Source organism: Pristiophorus japonicus, chromosome 14 (assembly GCF_044704955.1).
Source record: "Pristiophorus japonicus isolate sPriJap1 chromosome 14, sPriJap1.hap1, whole genome shotgun sequence".
NCBI classification, from domain to species: domain Eukaryota; kingdom Metazoa; phylum Chordata; class Chondrichthyes; family Pristiophoridae; genus Pristiophorus; species Pristiophorus japonicus.
The window spans coordinates 65,817,787-65,845,489 of record NC_091990.1 but is presented as its reverse complement, the minus strand read 5'-3'; the positions used below and the strand labels follow the sequence as shown (position 1 = coordinate 65,845,489).

The window sequence follows — 27,703 nt, the reverse complement described above, 5'->3', positions numbered from 1 at the left end:
CCCCAGGCACCGACCCGTTCCCCCCCCGGGCAGTGACCCGTTCCCCCGCCCCCCCCCCCCGGGCACCGACCCGTTCCCCTTCCCTCCCCCCCGGGCACCGACCCGTTCCCCTCCCCCCCCCGGGGCACCGACCCGTTCCCCCGCCCCCCCCCCCCGGGCACCGACCCGTTCCCCTTCCCTCCCCCCCGGGCACCGACCCGTTCCCCTCCCCCCCCCGGGGCACCGACCCGTTCCCCCCCTCCCCCACTCCCCCGGGCACTGACCCGTTTCCCCCCCCCCCCACGTCGGGCACTGACCCGTTCCCCTCCCCCCCCCGGGGCACCGACCCGTTCCCCCCCTCCCCCACTCCCCCGGGCACTGACCCGTTTCCCCCCCCCCCCCCACGTCGGGCACTGACCCGTTCCCCTCCCCCCCCCGGGCACCGACCCGTTCCCCCCCTCCCCCACTCCCCCGGGCACTGACCCGTTTCCCCCCCCCCCACGTCGGGCACTGACCCGTTCCCCTCCCCCCCCCGGGGCACCGACCCGTTCCCCCCCTCCCCCACTCCCCCGGGCACTGACCCGTTTCCCCCCCCCCCCCACGTCGGGCACTGACCCGTTCCCCTCCCCCCCCCGGGGCACCGACCCGTTCCCCCCCTCCCCCACTCCCCCGGGCACTGACCCGTTTCCCCCCCCCCCCACGTCGGGCACTGACCCGTTCCCCCCCTCCCCCACTCCCCCGGGCACTGACCCGTTTCCCCCCCCCCCCCACGTCGGGCACTGACCCGTTCCCCTTCCCCCCGCCCCCAGGCACCGACCCCTTTCCCCCCCCCCCCCGGGCACCGACCCGTTCCCCCCTTCTCCCCCCCGGGCACCGACCAGTTCCCCTCCCCCCCCCCAGGCGCCGACCCGTTTCCCCCCCCCCCGCCCCGGTCACCGACCCGTTCCCTATCCCCCCCCCCCCAGGCACCGACCAGTTCCCCTCCCCCCCCCCGGGCACCTACCCGTTCCCCATCCCCCCCCCGAGCACCGACCCGTTCCTCTCCCTCCCCCCGGGCACCGACCCGTTCCCCATCCCCCCCCCCCCGGGCACCGACCCGTTCCTCTCCCTCCCACCGGGCACCGACCCGTTCCCCCCCGGGGCACCGACCAGCTCCCCCTCCCCCCCGGGGCAGCGACCCGTTCCCCCTCCCCCCCCCACCGGGCATCGACCCGTTCCCCCCCTCCCCCCCCCGGGGCACCGACCAGCCCCCCCTCCCCCCCGGGGCAGCGACCCGTTCCCCCTCCCCCCCCCACCGGGCATCGACCCGTTCCCCCCCTCCCCCAGTCCCTGTGGCACCGACCCGATCCCCTCCCCCACTCCCCGGGGCACTGACCCGTTCTCCCCCCCCCGGGGCAACGACACGATATGCTATCAAGGCACCTTTCTCTCCCTCAGTGTTGAGGGGATCAGCCATTACACGCTGACCTGGTGCTGACATGTCCGAGTGCGCCTGCAGGCACAGCTGGTATAACTGCTGTCAGTGCATGGTGAGTACTCACTGGCTCTCCAGCATCACCTGACACACACTGGCCATGGTGCTCAGGCAGTCCGTCGTCTCCTCCAGCGGCAGCGTCGTATTCTGCAATACAGAGACCGAAAGACCTGAGCCACAACCCATCACCCCGATACCCCCGATGTCACCCCGATACCCCCCGTCATCCCGATACCCCCCATCCCCCCGATCCCCCCGATAACCCCGATACCCCTGTCACCCCGATACCCCCGATATCCCCCGTCACCCCCAATACCCCTGTCACCCCAATACCCCCGATACTCCTCGTCACCCCTGTCACCCCGATACCCCTGTCACCCCGATATCCCCCATCACCCGCGATACCCCTGTCACCCCGATACCCCCGATGTCACCCCGATACCCCCCGTCATCCCGATACCCCCCATCCCCCCGATCCCCCCGATCCCCCCGATAACTCCGATACCCCTGTCACCCGGATACCCCCGATATCCCCCGTCACCCCCGATACCCCTGTCACCCCGATACCCCCGATACTCCTCGTCACCCCTGTCACCCCCGATACCCCTGTCACCCCGATACCCCCGTCACTCCCGATACCCCTGTCACCCCAATACTTCCGATACCCCTGTCACCCCGATACCCCCGATACACCCCGTCACCCCGATACCCCCCATCACCCCGATACCCCCAGTCAACCCGATACCCCCCGCCACCCCGATACCCCCATCACCCCGTCACCCCTGTCACCCCAATACTTCTGATATCCCCCGTCACCCCGATACCCCCGTCACCCCGATACCCCCGTCAACCCGATACCCCCGATACACCCCGTCACCCCGATACCCCCCGTCACTACGATACCTTCGTCATCCCGATACCCCCGTCACCCCGATACCCCCCGTCACCCCGATACCCCCATCACCCCGATACCCCCGATACCCCCGTCACCCCCAATACCCCTGTCACCCCGATACCCTCGATACCTCCTGTCACCCCGATACCCTTCATCACCCCGATACCCCTGTCACCCCGATACCCCCATCACCCGATACCCCCGTCACCCCCAATACCCCTGTCACCCCGATACCCTCGATACCTCCTGTCACCCCGATACCCTTCGTCACCCTGATACCCCCTGTCACCCCGATACCCCCGTCACCCCGATATCCCCCGTCATCCCGATACCCCCCGTCACCCCGATACCCCCGTCACCCCGATACCCCCGTCACCCCAATACCCCCCATCACCCCGATACCCCCGTCACCCCGATACCCCCCTCACCCGTCACCCCGATACCTCGTCACCCCAATACCCCTGATACCCCACGTCACCCCGATAACCCCATCACCCCGATACCCCCGTCACCCCGTCACCCCGATACCCCCCTCACCCCGTCACCCCGATACTCCGTCACCCCAATACCCCTGATACCCACCGTCACCCCGATACCCCCGTCACCCCGATACATCCGATACCCCCTGTCACCCCGATACCCCCGATACCCCGGTACCCCCCGTCACCCAGAAACCGCTGTCACCCCGATACCCCCGATACCCCCGTCACTCCGATACCACCGATATCCCCGTCGCCCCGATACCCCCGATACCCCGGTACCCCCCGTCACCCAGAAACCGCTGTCACCCCGATACCCCCGATACCCCCGTCACTCCGATACCACCGATATCCCCGTCGCCCCGATACCCCCGATACCCCCCGTCACCCCGATAGCCCCCGTCACTCCGATAGCCCCCGTCACTCCGCTACCCCTCGTCACCTCGATACCCCCGATACCCCGATATCCCTGTCACCCCAATACCCCCGATACCCCCCATCACCCCGATACCCCCGTCACCCCGTCATCCGGATACCCCCTCACCCCGTCACCCCAATACCCCGTCGCCCCAATACCACTGATACCCCCGTCACCCCGATACCCCCATCACCCCGTCACCCCGATAACCCCATCACCCCGATACCCCCGTCACCCCGATACCCCCCGTCACCCCGATACCCCTGATACCCCGATAACCCCCGTCACGCCGATACCCCCGATATCCCGATACCCCCGATATCCCCCGTCACCCCGATACCCCCGATACCCCCCATTACCCCGATACCCCGTCACTCCGATATCCCCCGTCACCCCGATATCCCCGTCACACCGATACCCCCATCACCCCGATACCCCCGATACCCCCCGTCACCCCAATACCCCCATCACCCCGATACCCCCGATAACCCCCGTCACCCCGATACCCCCGTCACCCCAATACCCCCCATCACCCCGATACCACGTCACCTCGTCACCCTGATGCCCCCCTCACCCCGTCACCCCGATACCCCGTCGCCCCAATACCCCTGATACCCGCCGTCACCCCGATACCCCCATCACCCCGTCACCCCGATAACCCCATCACCCCGATAGCCCCGTCACCCCAATACCCCCGTCACCCCGATACCCCCGATACCCCCTGTCACCCCAATACCCCCGATACCCCCCGTTACCCCGATACTCCCCGTCACCCAGAAACCCCTGTCACCCCGATACCCCGATACCCCCGTCACTCCGATACCCCCGATATCCCCATCACCCCGATACCCCCGTCACCCCGATACCCCTGATGCCCCCCGTCACCCCGATACCCCTGATACACCCGTCGCCCCGATACCCCCGATACCGCCCGTCACCCCGATACCCCCCGTCACTCCGATATCCCCCGTCACCCCGACACCCCCGATGTCACCCCGATACCCCCTGTCACCGATACCCCCGATACACCCCGTCGCCCCGATACCCCCGATATCCCCCGTCACGCCGATACCCCCCATCACTCCGATACCCCCTGTCACCCCGATACACCCCGTCACCTCGATACCCCCGATCCCCCCGATAACCCCGATAACCCCGATACGACTGTCACTCCGATACCCCCGATATCGCCCGTCACCCCGAAACCCCCAATACCCCCCATCACCCCAATCCCCCGTCACCCCGATACCCCCCCATCACCCCGATACCCCCGTCACCCCGATATCCCCGTCACCCCGATACCTCTGATACCCCCTGTCACCCCGATACCCCCCGTCTCCCCGATACCCCCGTCACCCCGATACCCCCGATGTCACCCCGATACCCCCCGTCACCCTGATACCCCCCATCACCCCGATCCCCCGATCCCTCCGATAACCCCGATAACCTCGATACCCCTGTCACCCCGATACCCCCGATATCCCCCGTCACCCCAGATACCCCTGTCACCCCGATACCCCCGGTACCCCCCGTCACCCCAATACCCCTGTCACCCCGATACCCCTGTCAACCCGATAACCCCGATATCCCCCGTCACCCCCGATACCCCTGTCACCCCGATAGCCCCGATACCCCCCGTCACTCCCAATACCCCTGTCACCCCAATACTCCTGATATCCCACGTCACCCCGATACCCCCGTCACCCCAATACCCCTGTCACCCCGATACCCCTGTCACCCCGATACGCCCGATACCCCCAATACCCCCGTCACCCCGATACCCACCGTCATCCCGATACCCCCGATACCCCCGTCACCCCGATACCCCCGTCACCCCGATAACCCCATCACCCCGATAGCCCCATCACCCCGATACCCCTGTCATCCCGATACCCCCGATACCCTGTCACCCCGATACCCCCGATACCCCTCGTTACCCCAATACCCCCCGTCACCCAGAAATCCCTGTCACCCCGATACTCCCGATACCGCTGTCACTCCGATACCCCCGATATCCCCGTCACCCCGATACCCCCCGTCACCCCGATACCCCTGATACCCCCCGTCACCCCGATACCCCCCGTCACTCCGATACCCCCCGTCACCCCGATAACCCCCGATACCCCCGATGTCACCCCGATACCCCCCGTCACCCTGATACCCACCATCACCCCGATCCCCCGATCCCCCCGATAACCCCGATAACCTCGATACCCCTGTCACCCCGACACCCCCGATATCCCCCGTCACCCCATCACCCCGATACCCCGTCACCCCAATACCCCTGATACGCCCCGTCACCCCGATAACCCCGTCACCCCGATAACCCCATCACGCCGATAGCCCCGTCACCCCGATACCCCCGTCACCCCGATACCCCCGATACCCCCTGTCACCCCAATACTCCCTGATAGCCCCGATACCCCCGTCACCCCCGATACCCCTGTCACCCCGATAACCCCGATAGCCCCCGTCACCCCGATAACCCCTGTCACCCCGATACCCCTGCCACCCCGATACCCCCGATACCCCGGTCACCCCGATACCCCCGTCAACCCGATACCCCCGTCACCCCGATACCCCCCGTCACCCCGATACCCCCGTCACCCCGATACCCCCGTCACCCCCGATACCCCTGTCACCCCGATACTCCCGATATCCCACGTCACCTCAATACCCCCGTCACCCCGATACCGCCAACACCCCCCGATACCCCCGATAACCCCGATACCCCCGATACCCCTGTCACCCCGATACCCCCCGTCACCCCCGAACCCCTGTCACCCCGATACCCCCGAAACCCCCGTCACCTTGATACCCCTGTCACCCCGATACCCCTGTCACCCCGATACCCCGTCACCCGGATACCCTGTCACCCCGATAACCCCCTCACCCCGTCACCCCGATACCCCGTCACCCCAATACCCCTGATACCCCCCGTCACCCCAATACCCCCGTCACCCCGATAACCCCATCACCCCGATAGCCCCGTCACCCCGATACCCCCGATACCCCCTGTCACCCCAATACCCCCGATACCCCCCGTCACCCCGATACCCCCCGTCACCCAGAAACCCCTGTCACCCCGATACCCCCGATATCCCCGTCACCCCGATACCCCCCGGCACCCCGATACCCCTGATACCCCCCGTCGCCCCGATACCCCAGATACCCCCGTCACCCCGATACCCCCGTCACTCCGATACCCCCCGTTACCCCGATACCCCTGTCACCCCGATACCCCCGAAACCCCCTGCCACCCCGATACCCCCGTCATCCCGATACCCCTGTCACCCCGATACCCCCAATACCCCCATCACCCCGATACCCCCCGTCACCCCGATACCCCCGATACGCCCCGTCACCACGATACCCCCCGATACCCCTGTCACCCCGATACCCCCCATCACCCCGTTACCCCTGATGCCCCCGTCACCCTGATACCCCCAATACCCCCCGTCACCCCGTCACCCCGATACCTCCCGTCACCCCGATACCCCCGTCACCCCGATACCCCCGATACCCCCCATCACCCCGATACCCCCCGTCACCCCGATACCCCCATCACCCTGATACTACCGATACCCCTGTCACCCCGATACCCCCCATCACCCCGATACCCCCCGTCACCCTGATACCCCCGATACCCCGTCACCCTGATACCCCCGATACCCCTGTCACCCCGATACCCCCGAAACCCCCCATCACCCTGATACCCCCGATACCCCCCATCACCCCGATACCCCCCGTCACCCCGATACCCCCGTCACCCTGATACCCCCGATACCCCTGTCACCCCGATACCCCCCATCACCCCGATACCCCCGATACCCCCGTCACCCCGATACCCCCGAAACCCCCCATCACCCTGATACCCCCGATACCCCCCATCACCCCGATACCCCCGTCACCCCGTCACCCCCGATACCCCCGTCACCCCGATACCCCCCGTCAGCCTGATACCCCCGTCACCCTGATACCCCCAATACCCTCGTCACCCCGATACCCCCCGTCACCCCGATACCCCCGTCAGCCCGTCACCCCGATATCCCCTGTCACTCCGATACCCCCCGATACCCCCATCACCCCGATGCCCCCGTCACCCCGATACCCTGTCACCCCGATACCCCCATCACCCCGATATCCTTGATACCCCCCGTCACCCCGATACCCCCGATACCCCCAATACCCCATCACAACCAGACACCCCAATACGCCCCAATCCACCCTGATACACCTACACACACCCCAATACAACCTTATACCCCCTTCACACTCTGGCACCCCCACACAAACTGATACGTCCGATACACCCCCACACACCCCAATACTCCCGATACACCTGTCACCCTGACACACCCCGATACCCCAATACATTCCGTCACACCCTGATACCCCCCCCACATACCCCACACATCCCACACCCCACACACCGACACACCGCCACACACACCGACACACCCACACACCCTCACACACCCCCACACACAACCCCACACAGACCCACACCCACACCCTCACACCCCCCCCACACACCCTCACACACCCCCACACACACCCCCCCCCACACACACCCCCACACAACTCACACAACCCCCCACACACCCCCACACACCTCCACACAACCCACACACACCCACACACCCCCACACACCTCCACACAACCCCCCCCCCACACACACCCCCACACACCTCCACACACGCCCACACAACCCACACACACCCCCTACACACCCCCACACCCCCCCCCACACACATCCCCACACATCCCACACATCCCCACACACCCAGATGCTCTGTCACTCTATTGCTTTGTCGTACTGTCCCTCTACCACAATACCGCTGTAGCTCTCTGAGTCAGAAGGCTGTGGGTTCAAGCCCCTCTCCAAGTACTTGAGCACATAAATCTAAGCAGACACTCCGGTGCAGTGCTGAGGGAGTCTTTCAGATGAGATGTTAAACCAAGGCCCCGCCTGCTCTCTCAGGTGGGTGTAAAAGCTCCCATGGCACTGTTTGAAGAAGAGCAGGGGAGTTCTCCCCGGTGTCCTGGCCACTAATTATCCCCTAATCAGTATAACAAAAACAGATTATCTGGTCATTATCACATTGCTGTTTGTGGGAGCTTGCTGTGCGCAGGTTGGCTGCTGCGTTTCCCACATTACAACAGTGACCACGCTCCAAAAGTACTTCATTGGCTGTAAAGCGCTTTGAGACGTCCGGTGATCATCAAAGGTGCTCTATAAATATATAGTTTTTCTTTCTTTCTTTTTCATTGAGATCAAAAATCTATCGATCTCAGCCTTGAATAAACTCAAAGACTAAGCATCCACAAGCCTCTGTCACAGAGAAGTCCAAAGGTTCACCGCCCTCTGAGAGAAGACATTTCTGTCCCTCTCTCTCTGTCCTTCTCTCTCTCTGTCCCTCTGTGTCTCTGTCTCTCTCTCTCTGTCCCTCTGTCTCTCTGTCCCCCTCTCTCTCTGTCCCTCTGTGTCTCTGTCTCTCTCTCTCTCTGTCCCCCTCTCTCTCTGTCCCCCTCTCTCTGTGTCCCTCTGTCTCTCTCTGTCTCTCTGTCCCCCTCTCTCTCTGTCCCTCTGTCTCTCTGTCTCTGTCTCTCTCTGTCTCTCTGTCCCTCTCTCTCTCTGTCTCTCTGTCTCTTTCAATCTGTCCTTCTGCCTCACAATGGGTTCAATTTTCCACAAAGCTTTTTTCTGGCTTACTTGGAGTTACGTCCGTTTTTTGGGGGCCCAAGTACACCAAAAAAAAAGTTCCAAGTTTCCCCGTTTGAATTCTTGGCGCCGCCTATCCTGTCCTTTAGTTTTGGGGGCAGAGCCTTGCTCTGCGCCAAAAAAGATTGGGTTGCCGCAGTAACCAGGGACACAATGCGAGCTGAGGCTGGAAAGTGAAACATACAGCCAGCTCCCAGCAACCTGCACAAACACATTACACATTGCAGCAACTTACCTCCATTAAATTTTTAAAGACCCCCCCTCGCCCCCCTCCCGATGTCGATTCCTGCCCCTGGCCCAGGCCGAGTGGCCCCCTCCCTCCTGGTCCCCGCACCTAACTATATCCACTCTCCCCCCGTCTCTCTTACCTCTCCTGCTGCTTCTGTCTGGGCATCTGCTGCACTTACCTGCACCGATTTCCTTACCTGCGTCAATTTCCTTACATGTGCCGATTTCCTTACCTGCGCCAATTTCCTTACCTGCGTCGATTTCCTTACCTGCGCCGATTTCCTTAACTCTCCAAAAGGTTTTTCTGCAGTGGCCACATACGCTGGCCTAAGCAGAACTGGAGTAACTCTCAGCTGGCCAAACTTGCCTAAATGGCCAGAATTGGCCCGGGTGACAGGTTACGCCCCCTTTGACTGAAAAAAAACGTAACCTAAAAAATTGTAACTAACTGAGTTACACTGGTGCAAATTGATCGGGGAAACTGTGTTTTTTAGGCCAAACAAAGCAGCCTGCTCCAAAAAAACGGCACAGATCACTGAGGAATATTGAGCCCAATCACTCTGTCCTTTTGACTCTCTCATACTATCCCTCTGTCACACTGTCACACTCACTAACTCTGTCACTCTGTAACTCCGTAATACTGTAATACTGTAACTCTGTAGCTCTGTCCCTCTGTAACACTGTAACTCTGTAACTCTGTCCCTCTGTAACACTGTAACTCTGTAACTTTGTCCCTCTAACTCTGTCCCTCTGTAACTCTGTAACTCTGTCCCTCTGTAACTCTGTCCCTCTGTAACACTGTAACTCTGTAACTCTGTCCCTTTGTAACTCTGTCCCTCTGTAACACTGTAACTCTGTAACTTTGTACCTCTGTAACTCTGTCCCTCTGTAACTCTGTAACACTGTAACTGTGATATCTTCACAGAGCACAGCACACACAGCTCCTAACATAGCAGGCAGCTCTCTCGGAAGCCTCCGGAATCTGCCTGGTTCTGTTTATTAACAACTCTGCAGTTGCAGTACCCAATACGTCCACATCCACAGTGTGGAGCTACAAACATTACAAGCTTACAGATATTACAGTAACTCTGTAACTCTGTCACACTGTCACACTGCCCTTCTGAGAACTCCGTTATCTCTCACACACAAACAAGTGAGCAACCTGTTGCCAGGAATTTAGTCCCTGTTCCCAGGCAAAGCAGGCTGAGTACTAGGTAAATGCTGCTACGTGGCGCACCAATGCTGCACGGTGTGAGGGAAAATGTATCTTGGGAGCTGCCGGAGACGCCAGACTGGGCAGTAATCCAGCCACTTCAGTGCCCAGGGGCAACGCCTGTGGAGTTGCTTCCTAAGAAGGACAAGACCACATAGGTGTATGCCGATTGTTGGAAAGTGAATGGCCTGATGGAGGGAGGCACCTACCTGATGCCGACCCTAGAGAAGGTGGGACTGAAGACCCTTAGCCTGCTGAATGGCTATGGGTGGGTGCCGTGTGGAAAGGCCCAGGAATGTTCTGCAGTTGGTGCACTCAGCAAATGAATCCCATCAAAGTACATTCTGTCACCATGCAGATTGCTGGATAACCTGTTGGGAAACTCTATTTTGATTGGACAACAACTAAGTTTTAAATTCTATCTTTGTAACATCTCTCAGACTAGAGAACTGAGTTCTGGTCACCTGATTGGTTGTATTAACTCCCAACTATCCAATGAGGGAGGTGGACAGGAGCAGCCGGTAATGAAAATGATGCGGCCTACCTCTGAGACAAACTTGGTCGTGGCGTTACTCAGTGTTTTCAGCATGGGTGTAGCCTCAGCGTAAAAGAGGGACATCCGATTGGCCATTTCATTATTGACATCATTTTCCGTGTCCAGCTGGAAGAAAAGCAAGGTTAAAGGTTACAGGCTGACACTGAACCAGTTCTGCTATTGACCTCGATGGACGACTTCTCAAACCCTACCTCCTGCCGCCTACAGTCTCGTCAGCACTTTTAAAAGGAAGTTGCAGTTTATGACCCTTTTGGTGGAGGAATTGTAACAAAAGCACAATTCATGCCGTGACAAATAAGGGAAGTGTCGGTATTTTATGCTTGACAGTTTTGTAATAAGTGGAGTTTGGAAAACAATATGGGAACAGGAGGAGACCATTCCGCCCCTCGAGCTTGTTCCGCCATTCAATCAGCTCATGGTTGATCTGTATCTTAACTCTGTTCACCCAGACGGAATGGATGGAAGCCAACTTCTCTTGCTCAACCCCAGGCCAGAGAGGCGGAGATGAATCGAGCAGGCTGCTTGATCAAAGCATTAATAAAGACGTGAGCTGTACTGGCTGTCACCAGCTGCCACATCGATGCACCCGATGCTTTGCTGTGTCTGGGACCACTCACAGACCGCTCCTTCACCGCCCTTGACACAGAGATTAAGACTGATGATTCCATTGTGCCTTCAGCTCATGACTACTTGCAAAGTTGAACTCCATGAGGCCACTAGAGGTCACTGCACACGCAGTCTACGAACGCCTGTTGCATTCAGATTATTATGTCAGCAATTCTAAAGAATACATTTGAAAGCCTTGTGGATTGATTCTACCCCCGCTATTTTTAAGTAGTTCTACCATCAGTAACTGTCTGTGACATGGCTTCTGTGCAATTATCTAACTTGTAAATCACTCTGACTATTAGCTTTAGATTGAATATGAAGATTCAATACTGGTTTTTGTGTTTTGCAGCAGGCAGTTAGCTGTGACATCCCACATGGTATCTGTGTGAGGTTCCAGAGCTTGGGGTACCAGAGCTCGGGGTATCAGAGCTTGGGGTTCCACAGCTAGGGGTATCAGAGCTCGGGGTTCCAGAGCTGGGGGTGTCAGAGCTGGGGGTGTCAGAGCTGGGGGTATCAGAGCTGGGGGTATCAGAGCTCAGGGCATCAGAGTTGGGGGTATCAGAGCTGGGGGAATCAGAGCTCAGGATATCAGAGCTGGGGGTATCAGCACTGGGGGTGTCAGAGCTGGGGGTATCAGAGCTGGGGGTATCAGAGCTGGGGGTATCAGAGCTCAGGGTATCAGAGTTGGGGGTATCAGAGCTGGGGGAATCAGAGCTCAGGATATCAGAGCTGGGGGTATCAGCACTGGGGGTATCAGAGTTGGGGGTATCAGAGTTGGGGGTATTAGAGCTCAGGTATCAGAGCTGGGGGTATCAGAGTTGGGGGTATCAGAGCTGAGGGTATCAGAGTTGGGGTTATAAGATTTCAGGGTACCAGAACTACGTAACCCGACCTAGGGGTATCATAACAAATGCTCCAGAGCTAGAAGTACCAGAACTAGGGCTCCATGTCCTGGGGTACCAGAACTATGGGTCCATGTCCTGGGGTACCAGAACTTGGGGTCCATTTCCTGAGGTACCAGAATTGGGGTCCATATCCTGGGGTACCAGAATTAGGGGTCCATGTTCTGGGGTACCAGAATTAGGGGTCCATGTCCTGGGATACCAGAATTAGGGGTCCATGTCCTGGGGTACCAGAACTTGGGGTCCATGTTCTGGGGTACCAGAACTAGGTTTACCAGAACTCGAGATACCAAATCTAGTGGTACATGAACTAAGGTTACCGGAACTAGGGCTATCAGAGTTAGAGCGACCCAAACTAGAAGTGCCACAGCTAAGAACAAAAGATCCAAGGGGAACCAGACCGAGTGGTAACAGAACTAGGGCTGTCAGAAGTGAGCTTATCAGAGCTTGAGATATCAGAGCTAGAGTGTAGCAGAACTATTGAAACCAGAACTAGGGTTATCAGGGCCTGAGGTATCAGAAATAGGGATACCAGACTAGGGGTATTAAACTAGGGCTATCAGAACTTGGGGTATTAAAACTTGGAGAAACAGAACTAGTGTTATCATAGAATCATAGAAATGTAATTGTGGGCTGCCCCTTCCTGTGTGAGAACACCACCGCAGGTCGGGGCTATAAATAGAGCTGGAGCGTCGGGCCCTGGAACATGGTGGGCGAAGGTGCGGCGAATGAGGGCACGGGGCCCAGTGCTCAGAGGCAGCACGGGCCAGCCCACACTGCGATATGTGTGCGCACTAGGTCCATGCAGCAGAACAGATCTCCAGTCGTCCTGGTAAACCCTTGCCACTGGACCAAGACCTAGCTCTGGCGAGCCTGTGTGATGGCTGATGTGCAACGGTCACCCCACGTTAAAAAAATCCACGCACAGGCATCTTCCACCCCCTCAACTGGAGTTCAGGACTGGAACATCGTTCATTCAAACATCTGTAAACTCATGTGGAAGCAAGTCATCCTCTTTCGAGGGATCGCCTATGATGATGCTGATGAAGATGATGAGAAATTTACGGCACAGAAGGAGGCCATTCGGCCCATCGTGTCCGCGCCAGCCAGAAAAGAGCTACCCAGCCTAATCCCACTTTCCAACTCCTGGTCCGTAGCCCTGCAGGTTACAGCATTTCAGTGCACATCCAAGTATTTTTAAATGTGGTGAGTATTTCTGCCTCTGCCATCCTTTCAGGCAGAAAATATTTCTCCTCGACTCCCCACTAATTCTTCTACCAATTACTTTAAATCCTGGTTGTTGACCTCTCTGCTAAGGGAAATAGGTTCATCCTTTCCACTCTATCTAGGCCCCTCATATTGTATACACCTCAATTAAATTCTCCCCTCAGCCTCCTCTGTTCCAAAGCAACAATCCCAGCCTGTCCAATCTTTCCTCATAGCTAAAATTCTCCTGGCAACACCCTCATAAATCTCTTCTGTACCCTCTCTAGGGTAATCACATCTTTCCTGTAATGCGGTGACCAGAACTGCATGCAGCACTCTAACTGTGGCCTAACTAGTGTTTTATACAGTTCAAGCCCTGCTCTTGTATTCTATGCCTTGGCTAATAAAGGCACGTATTCCATACGCCTTCTTAACCACCTTATCGACCTGGCCTGCTACCTTCAGGGATCTGTGGAGATGCACTCCAAGGTCCCTCTGTTCCTCTGCACTTCTCAGTATCCTACCATTTAATGTGTATTCCCTTGCCTTGTTAGACCTCCCCAAATGCATTACCTCACACTTCTCTGGATTGAATTCCATTTGCCACTGTTCTGCCCACCTGACCAGTTCATTGATATCTTCCTGCAGTCCGCAGCTTTCTTCTTTATTATCAACCATCATCATCATCATCATAGGCAGTCCCTCGAAATCGAGGAAGACTTGCTTCCACTCTAAAAGTGAGTTTTCAGGTGACTGTACAGTCCAATACGAGAGCCACAGATTCTGTCACAGGTGGGACAGACAGTCGTTGAGGAAAAGGGTGGGTGGGACTGGTTTGCCGCACGCTCCTTCCGCTTCCTGCATTTTATTTCTGCATGCTCTCGGCGACGAGACTCAAGGTGCTCAGTGCCCTCCCGGATGCTCTTCCTCCACATAGAGCGGTCTTGGGCCAGGGATTCCCAGGTGTCAGTGGGGATGTTGCATTTTATCAAGGAGGCTTTGAGGGCGTTCTTGAAATGTTTCCTCTGCCCACCTGGGGGCTCGCTTTCTGTGTAGGAGTTCCGAGTAGAGTGCTTGCTTTGGGAGTCTCGTGTCAGGCATGCGGACGATGTGGCCTGCCCAGCAGAGCTGGTCAAGTGTGGTCAGTGCTTCAATGCTGGCGATGTTGGCTGATCGAGAACACTGACATTGGTGCGTCTGTCCTCCCAGGGGATTTGTAGGATCTTGCGGAGACATCGTTGATGGTATTTCTCCAGCAACTTGAGGTGTCTACTGTACATGGTCCATGTCTCTAAGCTGGTGGCAGCTTTGAGGGCCTGATCTTCGAACACTCTCTTCCTCAGGTGACCTAAGGCTGCGCTAGTGCACTGGAGGCGATGTTGAATCTCATCGTCGATGTCTGCCCTTGCTGATAGTAGGCTCCCGAGGTATGGAAAGTGGTCCGCGTTGTCCAGGGCCGCGCCGTGGATCTTGATGACTGGGGGGACAGTGCTGTGTAGTGGGGTCAGGTTGGTGGAGGACCTTTGTCTTATGGATGTTTAGTGTAAGGCCCATGCTTTCATACGCCTCGGTGAAGATGTTGACTATGACTTGGAGTTCAGCCTCTGATTGTGCGTAGACGCAAGCGTCATCCGCGTACTGTAGCTCAACGACAGAGGATGAGACAGTCTTGGACCTGGCCTGGAGACGGCGAAGGTTGAACAGGTTCCCACTGGTTCTACAGTTTAGTTCCACTCCAGCGGGGAGCTTGTTGAGTGTGAGGTGGAGTATTGCAGCGAGGAAGATCGAGAAGAGGGTTGGCACAGAGCCCAGCTTGACCCCAGTCCGGATGTGGATTGGGTCTGTGGTGGATCCGTTGGTCAGGATCACGGCCTGCATGTCGTCATGGAGCAGACGCAGGATGGCGACAAACCTTTGGGGGCAGCCGAAACAGAGGAGGACGCTCCATAGTCCCTCGCGGTTAACAATGTCAAAGGCCTTTGTGATGTCAAAGAAGGCCATGTGCAAGGGTTGGTGCTGTTCCCTGCATTTCTCTGCAGTTGTCGAGCCATGAAGATCACGTCCATTGTACCCTGTAGTGAATGGAATCCGCACTGTGACTCCGGAAGGAGCTCCTCAGCCACAGGGAGAAGACAGTTGACGAGGATTCTAGCGATGACTTTCCCAGTGGCTAACAACAGGGAGATTCCTCTGTAGTTGCTGCAGTCAGATTTATCACTTTTTTTGAAGATGGTCATGATCACTGCATCTCTGAGATCTCCTGGCATGCTCTCCTCCTTCCAGAAAAGAGAGATGAGGTTGTGCATTCGCACCAATAATGCCTCCCAGCCATACTTTAGTGCCTCAGCGGGGATTCCATCTGCTCCTGAGGTCTTGTTGGTCTTGAGCTGATGGATGGCCTTTTCTACCTGGTGCAGGGCTTGGATTTTGCTGAGGTGGTGGCGGGTCGCATGCTGCGGGATGGAGTCGAGGACACTCGTGTCAAAGGCAGAGTCTCGATTGAGGAGATTTTCGAAGTGCTCCTTCCAGCAGGCCCTGACTGCCTCGGTGTCCTTGATGAGTGTCTTCCTGTTCTTGGCCAGCAGTGGGGTGGGGCCTTGGGTGTTTGGGCTGTAGGTGGCCTTGATTGTGGTGAAGAATCCTCGCACATCATGGCTGTCGGCCAGTTGTTGTATCTCCTGTGCTTTCTCCATCCACCACCTGTTCTTTAGGTCCCGGGTTTTTTGTTGGACCTCAGCCCTGAGCCGCCTGTAAAGCTGCTTTGCTGCTCCCGAGTTAGGTTGTTGCTTTAGGTTCAGAAACGCACTGCACTTGCGATTTATTAGTTCTTGGATCTTCTGATCATTCTCATCAAACCAGTCCTGGTGTTTCCTGGTTGAGTGACCGAGCATCTCTTCGCAGGCACTGGTTATGGAGGCCTGGAGGGCAGACCAAGCACTGTGGGCATTCTGCATCTCAGGGTCATCAAGGGTCGCCAGGTTAGCTGTGAGGTGCTGGCTATATAGGATTCTCTTAGCTGGGTCTTTGAGTGCCCCGGCGTTGATTTTTTTGCGGCATTGCTTCTGTTGCCGTCGTTGCTTTGGGGCTATGTTAATGTTGATGATGGATCGGATTAGGCGGTGGTCCATCCAGCAGTCGTCAGCTCCTGTCATGGCGCGGGTGATGCGCACATCCTTGCGATCCCTGGCTCGGATGATGACATAGTCGAGCAGGTGTCAGTGTTGGGAGCGAGGGTGTTGCTACGATGCCTTGTATTTGTCCCTCTGATGGAACAAGGTGTTGGTGATGACAAGGTCATGTTCTAGACATTTTGTCAGGAGTAGGGTACCGCTGGAGTTGGCTTTCCCTACCCCCGCTCTGCCGATCACGCCTCCCCAGAGGGCTGTGTCCTTACCGACTCTGAGGAGGATCAGTTTGTCATCCGTAGGGACTCGGGACAGGGATTGATCGAGGCTGGAGTAGATACCTCTTTGGCGTCATCCATTGCATCGAATATTGGGGTGTACGCGCTGATGACTGTGGCCCACTGGTTCCGGGATAAGGTGAGTTGGAGAGTCATGAGACGTTCGTTAACCCCCACAGGGGGAGTCTCTAAGGCAGTCGACCAGCTCGTTCTTGATGGCGAAACCAACTCCGTGCAGGTGACGTTCTTCCTCTGGTTTGCCTTTCCAGAAGAAGATATAACCTTCACTTGTTCCTTGAGCTAGCTTTCCCCTGCCCACCGAGTCTTGCTTAGGGCGGCAATGTCAATGCTGAAGCGTCTAAGTTCTTGGGCAACGATAGCAGTGCGATGTTCCGGTCTGTCACTGTTGGAGATGTCCATGATGGTCCTGACCTTCCAGGTCCCGAACTTCATTTTGAAGGGTGGAAGATGCCTGTGCATGAGTTCTTTTAACGTGGGGTGGCCGTTGCACACCAGCTACCACCGGTCCAGTGGCAAGGGGGTCCAAGACGACTGAAGACCAGGCACTGCTGTATGAGCCTAGTTGCCTACGGCACTGAGCAGCACCCTTCGATGAGGTGGTGAGAAAACCGCGGCCTGGCTGAGGGCATGGGATGGTCAGAGGTCCACTTCGTGGAAGGTGGAGAGGTCAGAGTGACCACAGCCATTATGCACACCACATGCTCGACAGAGACTCTGCAGTTGAGTGGGGCCAGCTGCCGGGGGGAGGCCCAAGCATCGCTGGAGGAAGGAAGGTCAGAATGTCGCCAGTGGGAGGAAGGCCCGATCGTCGATGATGGGAGGAAGGCCCGAATATCGCGGGTGGGAGGAAGGCCCGATCGTCGCGGGTGGGAGGAAGGCCCGAATGTCGCTGGAGGAAGGAAAGCCCGATTGTCACGGGTGGGAGGAAGGTCCGATCGCCGTCAGTGGGAGGAAGGCCCGATCGTCGGCGTGGGAGGAAGGCCCAATCGTCGCGGGTGGGAGGAAGGCCAATCGTCGCCGGTGGGAGGAAGGCCCGATCGTCGCCAGTGGGAAGAAGGTCAGAAGGCATAAGGCCCGTGCGTGAGGCCATGGAGTGAAGCTACTGCTCAAATCTGTGGTTGGAGCTGGCCGGACGCTGACCGCTGTTGAGATCATCGGGGATCGGTTGGAGCAGCTGAGTCGGCCAGTGAGGAGCGAGAAGCGAGGGACCAGTTGGAAGGACTTGGCAGCAGGGAGATCGATCTGGAAGGTAAGTCCTGATTGGGGGATGGGGGATGGGCAGTGGGCCCTTGCAGCACGGGTTTTAAGGGTAAGAAAATGCTTTGGGGGGTCGAAGTGCACCCACTGTTAGGGCCGGGGAGGCTTAAACAGTGGGGTGAGGACGGGGGTGGTTGAGGGAGAGAAAAGTGAAGGATGGCAACAGATGGCCAGAGGAAGGTTTGTTCAGGGAGCTCTCCTGAGGGAGCTGCTATCCCATCCGCCGTCCACCACAACCACACGGCCAATTTTGGTGTCATCTGCAAACTTCTTAATGATGACCCTACATTTAAGTGTAAATGACTTATATATACCATGATAAATAAGGGACCTAGTAGTGAGCCCTGCGGAACACCCATCAACCATTACCCTTTGCTTCCTGTCTCTGAGCCAATGCTGTATCCAATGTGCCATTTTGCCCTGGATCCCATGGGCTTTACTTTTCTGACCAGTCTGCCGTGTGGGAACTTGTAAAAAGCCTTGCTAAAATCCATGTAGATTACATCAAATACACTACCCTCATCGACCTTCCTTTTTACCTCCACAAAAAAATGTAATCAAGTTGCCAAGTTTGCTGACGATACAAAGATGGGAGGAAAAGCAATGGGTGAGGAGGACACAAAAAATCTGCAAAAGGACATAGACAGGCTAAGTGAGTGGGCAAAAATTTGGCAGATGGAGTATAATGTTGGAAAGTGTATGGTTTGGCAGAAAAAAATTAAAGAGCAGGTTATTATTTAAATGGAGAGAGATTGCAAAGTGCCGCAGTACAGTGGGACCTGGGGTTACTTGTGCATGAAACACAAAAGGTTAGTATACAGGTACAGCAAGTGATCAGGAAGGCCAATGGAATGTTGGCCTTTATTGCAAAGGAGATGGAGTATAAAAGCAGGGAAGTCTTGCTACAGTTATACAGGGTATTGGTGAGGCCACACCTGGAATACTGCGTACAGTTTTGGTTTCCATATTTACGAAAGGATATACTTGCATTGGAGGCAGTTCAGAGAAAGTTCACTAGGTTGATTCCAGGGATGAGGGGGTTGACTTATAAGGAAAAGTTGAGTAGGTTGGACCTCTACTCATTGGAATTCAGCAGAATGAGAGGTGATCTTATTGAAACGTATAAGATTATGAGGGGGCTCGACAAGGCGGATGCAGAGAGGATGTTTCCATTGATGGGGGAGACTAGAACTAGAGGACATGATCTTAGAATAAGGGGCCGCCCATTTAAAACTGAGATGAGGAGAAATTTATTCTCTCAGAGGGTTGTAAATCTGTGGAATTCACTGCCTCAGAGAGCTGTGCAAGCTGGGACATTGAATACATTTAAGACAGAAATAGACAGTTTCTTAAACAATAAGGGAATAAGCGGTTATGGGGAGTGGGCAGGGAAGTGCACCTGAGTCCATGATCGGATCAGCCATGATTTTATTGAATGGTGGAGCAGGCTTGAGGGGCCGTATGGCCTACTCCTGCTCCTATTTCTTATGTTCTTATGTAGTCAGGCACAACTTTCCTTTAACAAATCCATGCTGACTGTCCTTGATTAATCCGTGTCTTTCCAATTGAAGATTTATCCTGTCCCTCAGATTTTTTTCCAATCATTTTCCCACCACCGAGGTTAGGCTGACTGGTCTGTAATTACTCGGTCTATCCCTTTCTCCCTTTTTAAACAAAGGTACCACATTAGCAGTCCTCCAGTCCTCCAGCACCACACCTGTAGCCAGAGAGGATTGGAAAATGATGGTCAGAGCCTCTGATATTTCCTTTCTTGCTTCTCTTAACAGCCTGAGGTACATTTCATCCGGGCCTGGGGATTTATCTACTTTCAAAGCTACTAAACCCCTTAATACTTTCTCTCTCACTGCTCATCCCATCCACTATTTCACAATCCTCCTCCCTGATTGCAGTGTCTGCATCGCCCCTCTCTGTTGTGAAGACAGACGCAAAGTATTCATTAACAACCAATACCCATAGCTTCCGCCTCCACACACAGATTACCCTCATGGTCTCTAATAGGCCCCACTCTTTCCTTAATTATCCTCTTGCTCTTTATGTATTTATAAAACATCTTTGGGTTTTCCCTGATCTTACTTCTCTATATGTTTTCAAGCTTTCTCTCTGTTTTCCTAATTTCCTTTTTAATTTCATTCCTGCGCTTTCTATACTCCTCTAGAGATTCTGCAGGTTTGAGCCCTCGGTATCTGTCATAAGCCTCCCTTTTTTCTTTATCTTACCCTGTACATCCCTTGACATCCAGAGGGCTCTAGATTTTTTAGTCCCACCCTTTTTCTTTAAGGGAACATACTTGCTCTGAACCCTCAGGATCTCCTCTGCTCTGACACTGATTTACTCTCCACTAACTGGTTCCAGTCCACTTTGGCCAAATCACCTCTCAGCTTAATAAAAATGGCCTTGCCCCAATTGAGAACTTTTATTCCTAATTTATCTTTGTCCTTTTTTATAACTACGGTAAATATCACTGAATGTCACCACCAAAATGTTCTCCCACTCATACCCCTTCCACCTGCCCAGTTTCATTTGCTAAAACTAAATCTAGAACTGGCTCACCTCTTGTTGGGCTTGCTACGTAGTGGGATATCAGTACTGTCATGTATTCAACTGCCATCGTAACCCATGTATAAGCTGACCTAAGTTGTACATCTTGAGAACATTGACCACAAGGGGGTGAACTTGTGGGAGACACTCCTAACCTGGACTTCCGGGTATAAAAGGGAAAGCTCCACCCACCTTCATCACTTGAGTGCTGGCAAATAAAGGTTACAGGTCACAGAGTGACCTTCTCCCAAGTATGGGCCTCATGTGCATTTATAGTGTATAGTAAGGACATATCTCAAGTACTATGGGTATAAGGGCTAGCGGAAGTAGTGCTAGAGGTATGAGAACTGGGGCTTTTAGAACTGGGGGAACCAGAATTGGGGGTATCAGAGCTAGAGGTACCAGAGTTGGATTCCAGAACTGGGGTATAAGAGCTAGAATATCAGGGCTAGGGTTCCAGAACTGGGGGTACCAGAGCTAGCGTGAGCAGAATTAAGATTACCAGACTTGGGCTATCAGAGCGAGTAGTTTCAGAACTAGGGGAACAGGAATTAGAGGTACCAGATCTATTGATACCAGAAATAGGGGAACCAGAACTAGAAGTACCAGATCTAGCCTTCGCAGAGATCGGGGTACCAGAACTGGGGGTGCCAGAGGTAGAGGAACAAACCTAGGCATATCTGAACTACTGGTAGTAAAATTAACGATAGCAGCCCTGGAGTACCAGAGCTCCGGGTGTTAGATCTAGGGGTACCAGAGCTGGGGTACCAGAGTTGGGGGTACCAGAGTTGGGAGTACCAGAGCTGGGGTACCAGAGTTGGAGCTACCAGAGCTGGGGTACAAGAGTTAGGGGTACCAGAGCGAGGGGTATCTGTTGGTGGTACTAGAGCTGGGGGTATCAGAGCTGGGGGGTATCAGAGCTGGGGGTATCAGAGCTGGGGGTATCAGAGCTGGGCGTATCAGAGTTAGGGGTAACAGAGCAAGGGATATCTGTTGTTGGTACCAGAGTTGGGGGTATCAGAGCTGGGCGTATCAGAGTTAGGGGTACCAGAGCAAAGGGTATCTGTTGGTGGTACCAGAGTTTGAGGTATCAGAGCTGGGGTTATCAGAGCTGGGGGTATCAGAGCGAAGGGTATCAGAGTTGGTGGTACCAGAGCTGGGGGGGGATCAGAGTTGGGGGTATCAGAGCTGGAGGTATCAGAGTTAGGGGTACCAGAGCGAAGGGTATCTGTTGGTGGTATCAGAGCTGGGGGTATCAGAGTTGGGGGTATCAGAGTTAGGGGTACCAGAGTGAGGGGTATCTGTTGGTGGTTCCAGAGTTGCGGGAATCAGAGTTGGGGGTATCAGAGCGGGGGGTATCAGAGCTGAGGGTATCAGAGCTGGGGGTATCAGAGCTGGGGGTATCAGAGCTGGGGGTATCAGAGCTGGGGGTATCAGAGTGGGGGGTATCAGAGCTGGGGGTATCAGAGCTGGGGGTATCAGAGTGGGGGGTATCACAGCTGGGGGTATCAGAGCTGGGTGTATCAGAGTTGGGGGTATCAGAGTTGGGGGTACCAGAGCGAAGGGTATCTGTTGATGCCGACATGTCGTGCCATGGTCAGATGTTGACCCATGTGACGCTCTGTCCACTCACGAAGGTCACAGTGAGAAAGCATTGGGTAGGAGCCCGGCCTGGAGCCGGGAATCTCAGCAATTGTTCTGGGCCGAGGGGTTCAGCGCTGATCATTTCAGCAACTGGCTTTAGCTGCGATCGGCTAATCTCACAGTTTCTGAGCACAATCACATTTGATACGTATGAGCCTCTGCAAAGCTGGCAGGTATAAAGTGGGTGTAAAGAACAAGACAAGGAACTTCATTTAATTCAGATTGACAGAAGATGGAGAAGGATTACTTCGCTCTCGCATTCCCGACTAACTATCACCCCTGGGATACACAATCCCACCCAGCACTCCAATGGAGGAGGGGTAGCTTACAATACTCATTCTGGATACACCCCTCACGTAAAAGCACAACCCAAGAAGGTCTTCACCACTTACTGGTTTGGTAGTGTTGATATTGTGTCCGACCCACTGCCCAAAACTGTGCCAGAGTGTGAAAGGTCAGTGTGTGTGTCAACTATGTACTTTTGGGATCACGAGCCACGACATGTGTGCAACCCAAGTATAAAAGGTTAGCCATTTTGTAAATAAGGACTTTCGGCAATAATAAAGCAGAGCGAAGGTCATACCTCTTAGAGTTAAACAGGACTCAGTCTAACATTTATTACAGACACAACAGTGTAATCCACTATAGAAACATAGAAACATAGAAAATAGGTGCAGGAGCAGGCCATTCAGCCCTTCTAGCCTGCACCGCCATTCAATGAGTTCATGGCTGAACATGAAACTTCAGTACCCCCTTCCTGCTTTCTCGCCATAACCCTTGATCCCCCGAGTAGTAAGGACTTCATCTAACTCCCTTTTGAATATATTTAGTGAATTGGCCTCAACTACTTTCTGTGGTAGAGAATTCCACAGGTTCACCACTCTCTGGGTGAAGAAGTTTCTCCTCATCTCGGTCCTAAATGGCTTACCCCTTATCCTCAGACTGTGACCCCTGGTTCTGGACTTCCCCAACATTGGGAACATTCTTTCTGCATCTAACCTGTCTAAACCCGTCAGAATTTTAAACGTTTCTATGAGGTCCCCTCTCATTCTTCTGAACTCCAGTGAATACAAGCCCAATTGATCCAATCTTTCTTGATAGGTCAGTCCCGCCATCCCGGGAATCAGTCTGGTGAACCTTCGCTATCCGAGTATAAAAGGTCAGTGTGTGACCCAGTGACCCAGAGTGTGAAAGGTCAGTGTATGACCCACTGTCCCAAAGTGTGAAAAGTCAGTGTGTGACCCACTGTCCCAGAGTGTGAAAGGTCAGTGTGTGACCCCGTGTCCCAGCGTGTGAAACTGAAGTAAATGTTGGTCCCTTAGAAGATGAGAAGGGGGATTTAATAATGGGAAATGTGGAAATGGCTGAGACCTTAAACAATTATTTTGCTTTGGTCTTCACAGTGGAAGACACAAAAACCATGCCAAAAATTGCTGGTCACAGGAATGTGGGAAGGGATGACCTTGAGACAATCACTATCACTAGGGGGTAATGCTGGATAGGCTAATGGGACTCAAGGTAGACAAGTCCCCTGGTCCTGATGAAATGCATCCCAGGGTATTAAAAGAGATGGTGGAAGTTATAGTAGATGCAATCGTTATAATCGACAAAAATTCTCTGGACTCTGGGGAGGTACCAGCGGATTGGAAAGCAGCTAATGTAACGCCTCTGTTTAAAAAAGGGGGTAGACAAAAGGCAGGTAACTATAGGCCAGTTAGTTTAACATCTGTAGTGGGGAAAATGCTTGAAACTATCATTAAGGAAGAAATAGCGGGACATCTAGATAGGAATAGTGCAATCAAGCAGGCGCAGCATGGATTCATGAAGGGGAAATCATGTTTAACTAATTTACTGGAATTCTTTGAGGATATAACGAGCATGGTGGATAGAGGTGTACCGATGGATGTGGTGTATTTAGATTTCCAAAAGGCATTCGATAAGGTGCCACACAAAAGGTTACTGCAGAAGATAAAGGTACGCGGAGTGAGAGGAAATGTATTAGCATGGATACAGAATTGGCTGGCGAACAGAAAGCAGAGAGTCGGGATAAATGGGTCCTTTTCGGGTTGGAAATCGGTGGTTAGTGGTGTGCCACAGGGATCGGTGCTGGGACCACAACTGGTTACAATATACATAGATGACCTGGAAGAAGGGACAGAGTGTAGTGTAACAAAATTTGCAGATGACACTAAGATTAGTGGGAAATTGTGTCACTAAGATTGTGTAGAGGACACAGAGAGGCTGCAAAGAGATTTGGATAGGTTAAGCGAATGGGCTAAGGTTTGGCAGATGGAATACAATGTCGGAAAGTGTGAGGTCATCCACCTTGGGGAAAAAAACAGTAAAAGGGAATATTATTTGAATGGGGAGAAATTACACTGGGGGTTCTTGTGCATGAATCCCAAAAAGTTAGTTTGCAGGTGCAGCAGTTAATCAGGAAGGCGAATGGAATGTTGGCCTTCATTGCGAGAGGGATGGAGTACAAAAGCAGGGAGGTCCTGCTGCAACTGTATAGGGTATTGGTGAGGCCGCACCTGGAGTGCTGCGTGCAGTTTTGGTCAACTTACTTAAGGAAGGATATACTAGCTTTGGAGGGGGTACAGAGACGAGTCACTAGGCTGATTCCGGAGATGAGGGGTTACCTTATGATGATAGATTGAGTAAACTGGGTCTTTACTCGTTGGAGTTCAGAAGGATGAGGGGTGATCTTATAGAAACATTTAAAATCATGAAAGGGATAGACAAGATAGAGGCAGAGAGGTTGTTTCCACTGGTAGGGGAGACTAGAACTAGGGGGCACAGCCTCAAATTACGGGGGAGCCAATTTAAAACAGTTGAGAAGGAATTTCTTCTCCCAGAGGGTTGTGAATCTGTGGATATCTCTGCCCAAGGAAGCAGTTGAGGCTAGCTCATTGAATGTTTTCAAGTCACAGATAGATAGATTTTTAACCAATAAGGGAATTAAGGGTTACGGAGAGAGGGCGGGTAAGTGGAGCTGAGACCACGGCCAGATCAGCCATGATCTTATTGAATGGCGGAGCAGGCTCGAGGGGCTAGATGGCCTACTCCTGTTCCTAATTCTTATGTTCTTATGTTCTTATGTAGGTCAGTGAGTGACCCAGTGTCTCAGAGTGTGAAAGGTCAGTGTGTGACCCAGTGACTCAGAGTGTGAAAGGTCAGTGTGTGACCCACTGTCCCAGAGTGTGAAAGGTCAGTGTGTAACCCCGTGTCCCAGAGTGTGAAAGGTCAGTGTGTGACCCAGTGACCCAGATTGTGAAAGGTCAGTGTGTGACCCAGTGTGTGAAAGGTCAGTGTGTGACCCCGTGACCCAGAGTGTGAAAGGTCAGTCTGCGACCCAGTGTCCCAGAGTGTGAAAGGTCAGTGAGTGACCCACTGTCTCAGAATGTGAAAGGTCAGTGTGTGACCCCGTGACCCAGAGTGTGAAAGGTCAGTATGTGACCCAGTGACCCAGAGTGTGAAAGCACAGTGTGTGACCACTGTCCCAGAGTGTGAAAGGTCAGTGTGTGACCCAGTGTCCCAAAGTGTGAAAGGTCAGTGTGTGACCCCGTGACCCAGAGTGTGGAAGGTCAGTGTGTGACCCACTGTCACAGTGTGAAAGGTCAGTGTGTGACCCACTGTCCCAGAATGTGAAAGGTCAGTATGTGACCCACTGTCCCAGTGTGTGAAAGGTCAGTGTGTGACCCAGTGACCCAGTGTGTGAAAGATCAATGTGTGACCCACTGTCCCAGAGTGTGAAAGGTTAGTGTGTGACCCACTGTCCCAGAGTGTGAAAGGTATGTGAGTGACCCACTCTCCAAGTGTGAAAGGTCAGTGTGTGACCCACTGTCCCAGTATGTGAAAGGTCAGTGTGTAACCCCGTGTCCCAGAGTGTGAAAGGTCAGTGTGTGACCCAGTGTCCCAGAGTGTGAAAGGTCAGTGTGTGACCCCGTGACCCAGAGTGTGAAAGGTCAGTCTGCGACCCAGTGTCCCAGAGTGTGAAAGGTCAGTGAGTGACCCACTGTCTCAGAATGTGAAAGGTCAGTGTGTGACCCCGTGACCCAGAGTGTGAAAGGTCAGTGTGTGACCCAGTGACCCAGAGTGTGAAAGCACAGTGTGTGACCACTGTCCCAGAGTGTGAAAGGTCAGTGTGTGACCCAGTGTCCCAAAGTGTGAAAGGTCAGTGTGTGACCCCGTGACCCAGAGTGTGAAAGGTCAGTGTGTGACCCACTGTCACAGAGTGTGAAAGATCAGTGTGTGACCCACTCTCCCAGAATGTGAAAGGTCAGTATGTGACCCACTGTCCAGAGTGTGAAAGGTATCAACCGTGGCTATCTAGGGAAATCAGGGATAGTATTAAAGCCAAGGAAGTGGCATACAAATTGGCCAGAAATAGCAGCGAACCTGGGGACTGGGAGAAATTTAGAACTCAGCAGAGGAGGACAAAGGGTTTGATTAGGGCAGGGAAAATGGAGTACGAGAAGAAGCTTGCAGGGAACATTAAGGCGGATTGCAAAAGTTTCTATAGGTATGTAAAGAGAAAAAGGTTGGTGAAGACAAACGTAGGTCCCCTGCAGTCAGAATCAGGGGAAGTCATAACGGGGAACAAAGAAATGGCAGACCAATTGAACAAGTACTTTGGTTCGGTATTCATTAAGGAGGATACAAACAACCTTCCGGATATAAAAGGGGTCAGAGGGTCTAGTAAGGAGGGGGAACTGAGGGAAATCTTTATTAATCGGGAAATTGTGTTGGGGAAATTGATGGGATTGAAGGCCGATAAATCCCCAGGGCCTGATGGACTGCATCCTAGAGTACTTAAGGAGGTGGCCTTGGAAATAGCGGATGCATTGACAGTCATTTTCCAACATTCCATTGACTCTGGATCAGTTCCTATGGAGTGGAGGGTAGTCAATGTAACCCCACTTTTTAAAAAAGGAGGGAGAGAGAAAACAGGGAATTATAGACCGGTCAGCCTGACCTCAGTAGTGGGTAAAATGATGGAATCAATTATTAAGGATGTCATAGCAGTGCATCTGGAAAATGGTGACATGATAGGTCCAAGTCAGCATGGATTTGTGAAAGGGAAATCATGCTTGACAAATCTTCTGGAATTTTTTGAGGATGTTTCCAGTAA

The 27,703-nt window shown here is 54.4% G+C and overlaps 1 protein-coding gene across 1 annotated transcript in view; it reads right to left on the bottom strand.

Moving 5' to 3' along the window:
• The window catches only part of LOC139279407 (CYFIP-related Rac1 interactor A-like), a 158,007-nt gene that overhangs the window by 18,434 nt on the left and 111,870 nt on the right, over positions 1-27,703 (bottom strand). Inside the window, exons 8-9 of the mRNA XM_070898517.1 lie at positions 10,957-11,073; positions 1,521-1,600 (exon numbers count right to left, since the gene is read on the bottom strand). Coding sequence (XP_070754618.1) covers positions 1,521-1,600; positions 10,957-11,073 — 197 coding nt within the window. The remainder of the gene's footprint in view (positions 1-1,520; positions 1,601-10,956; positions 11,074-27,703) is intronic.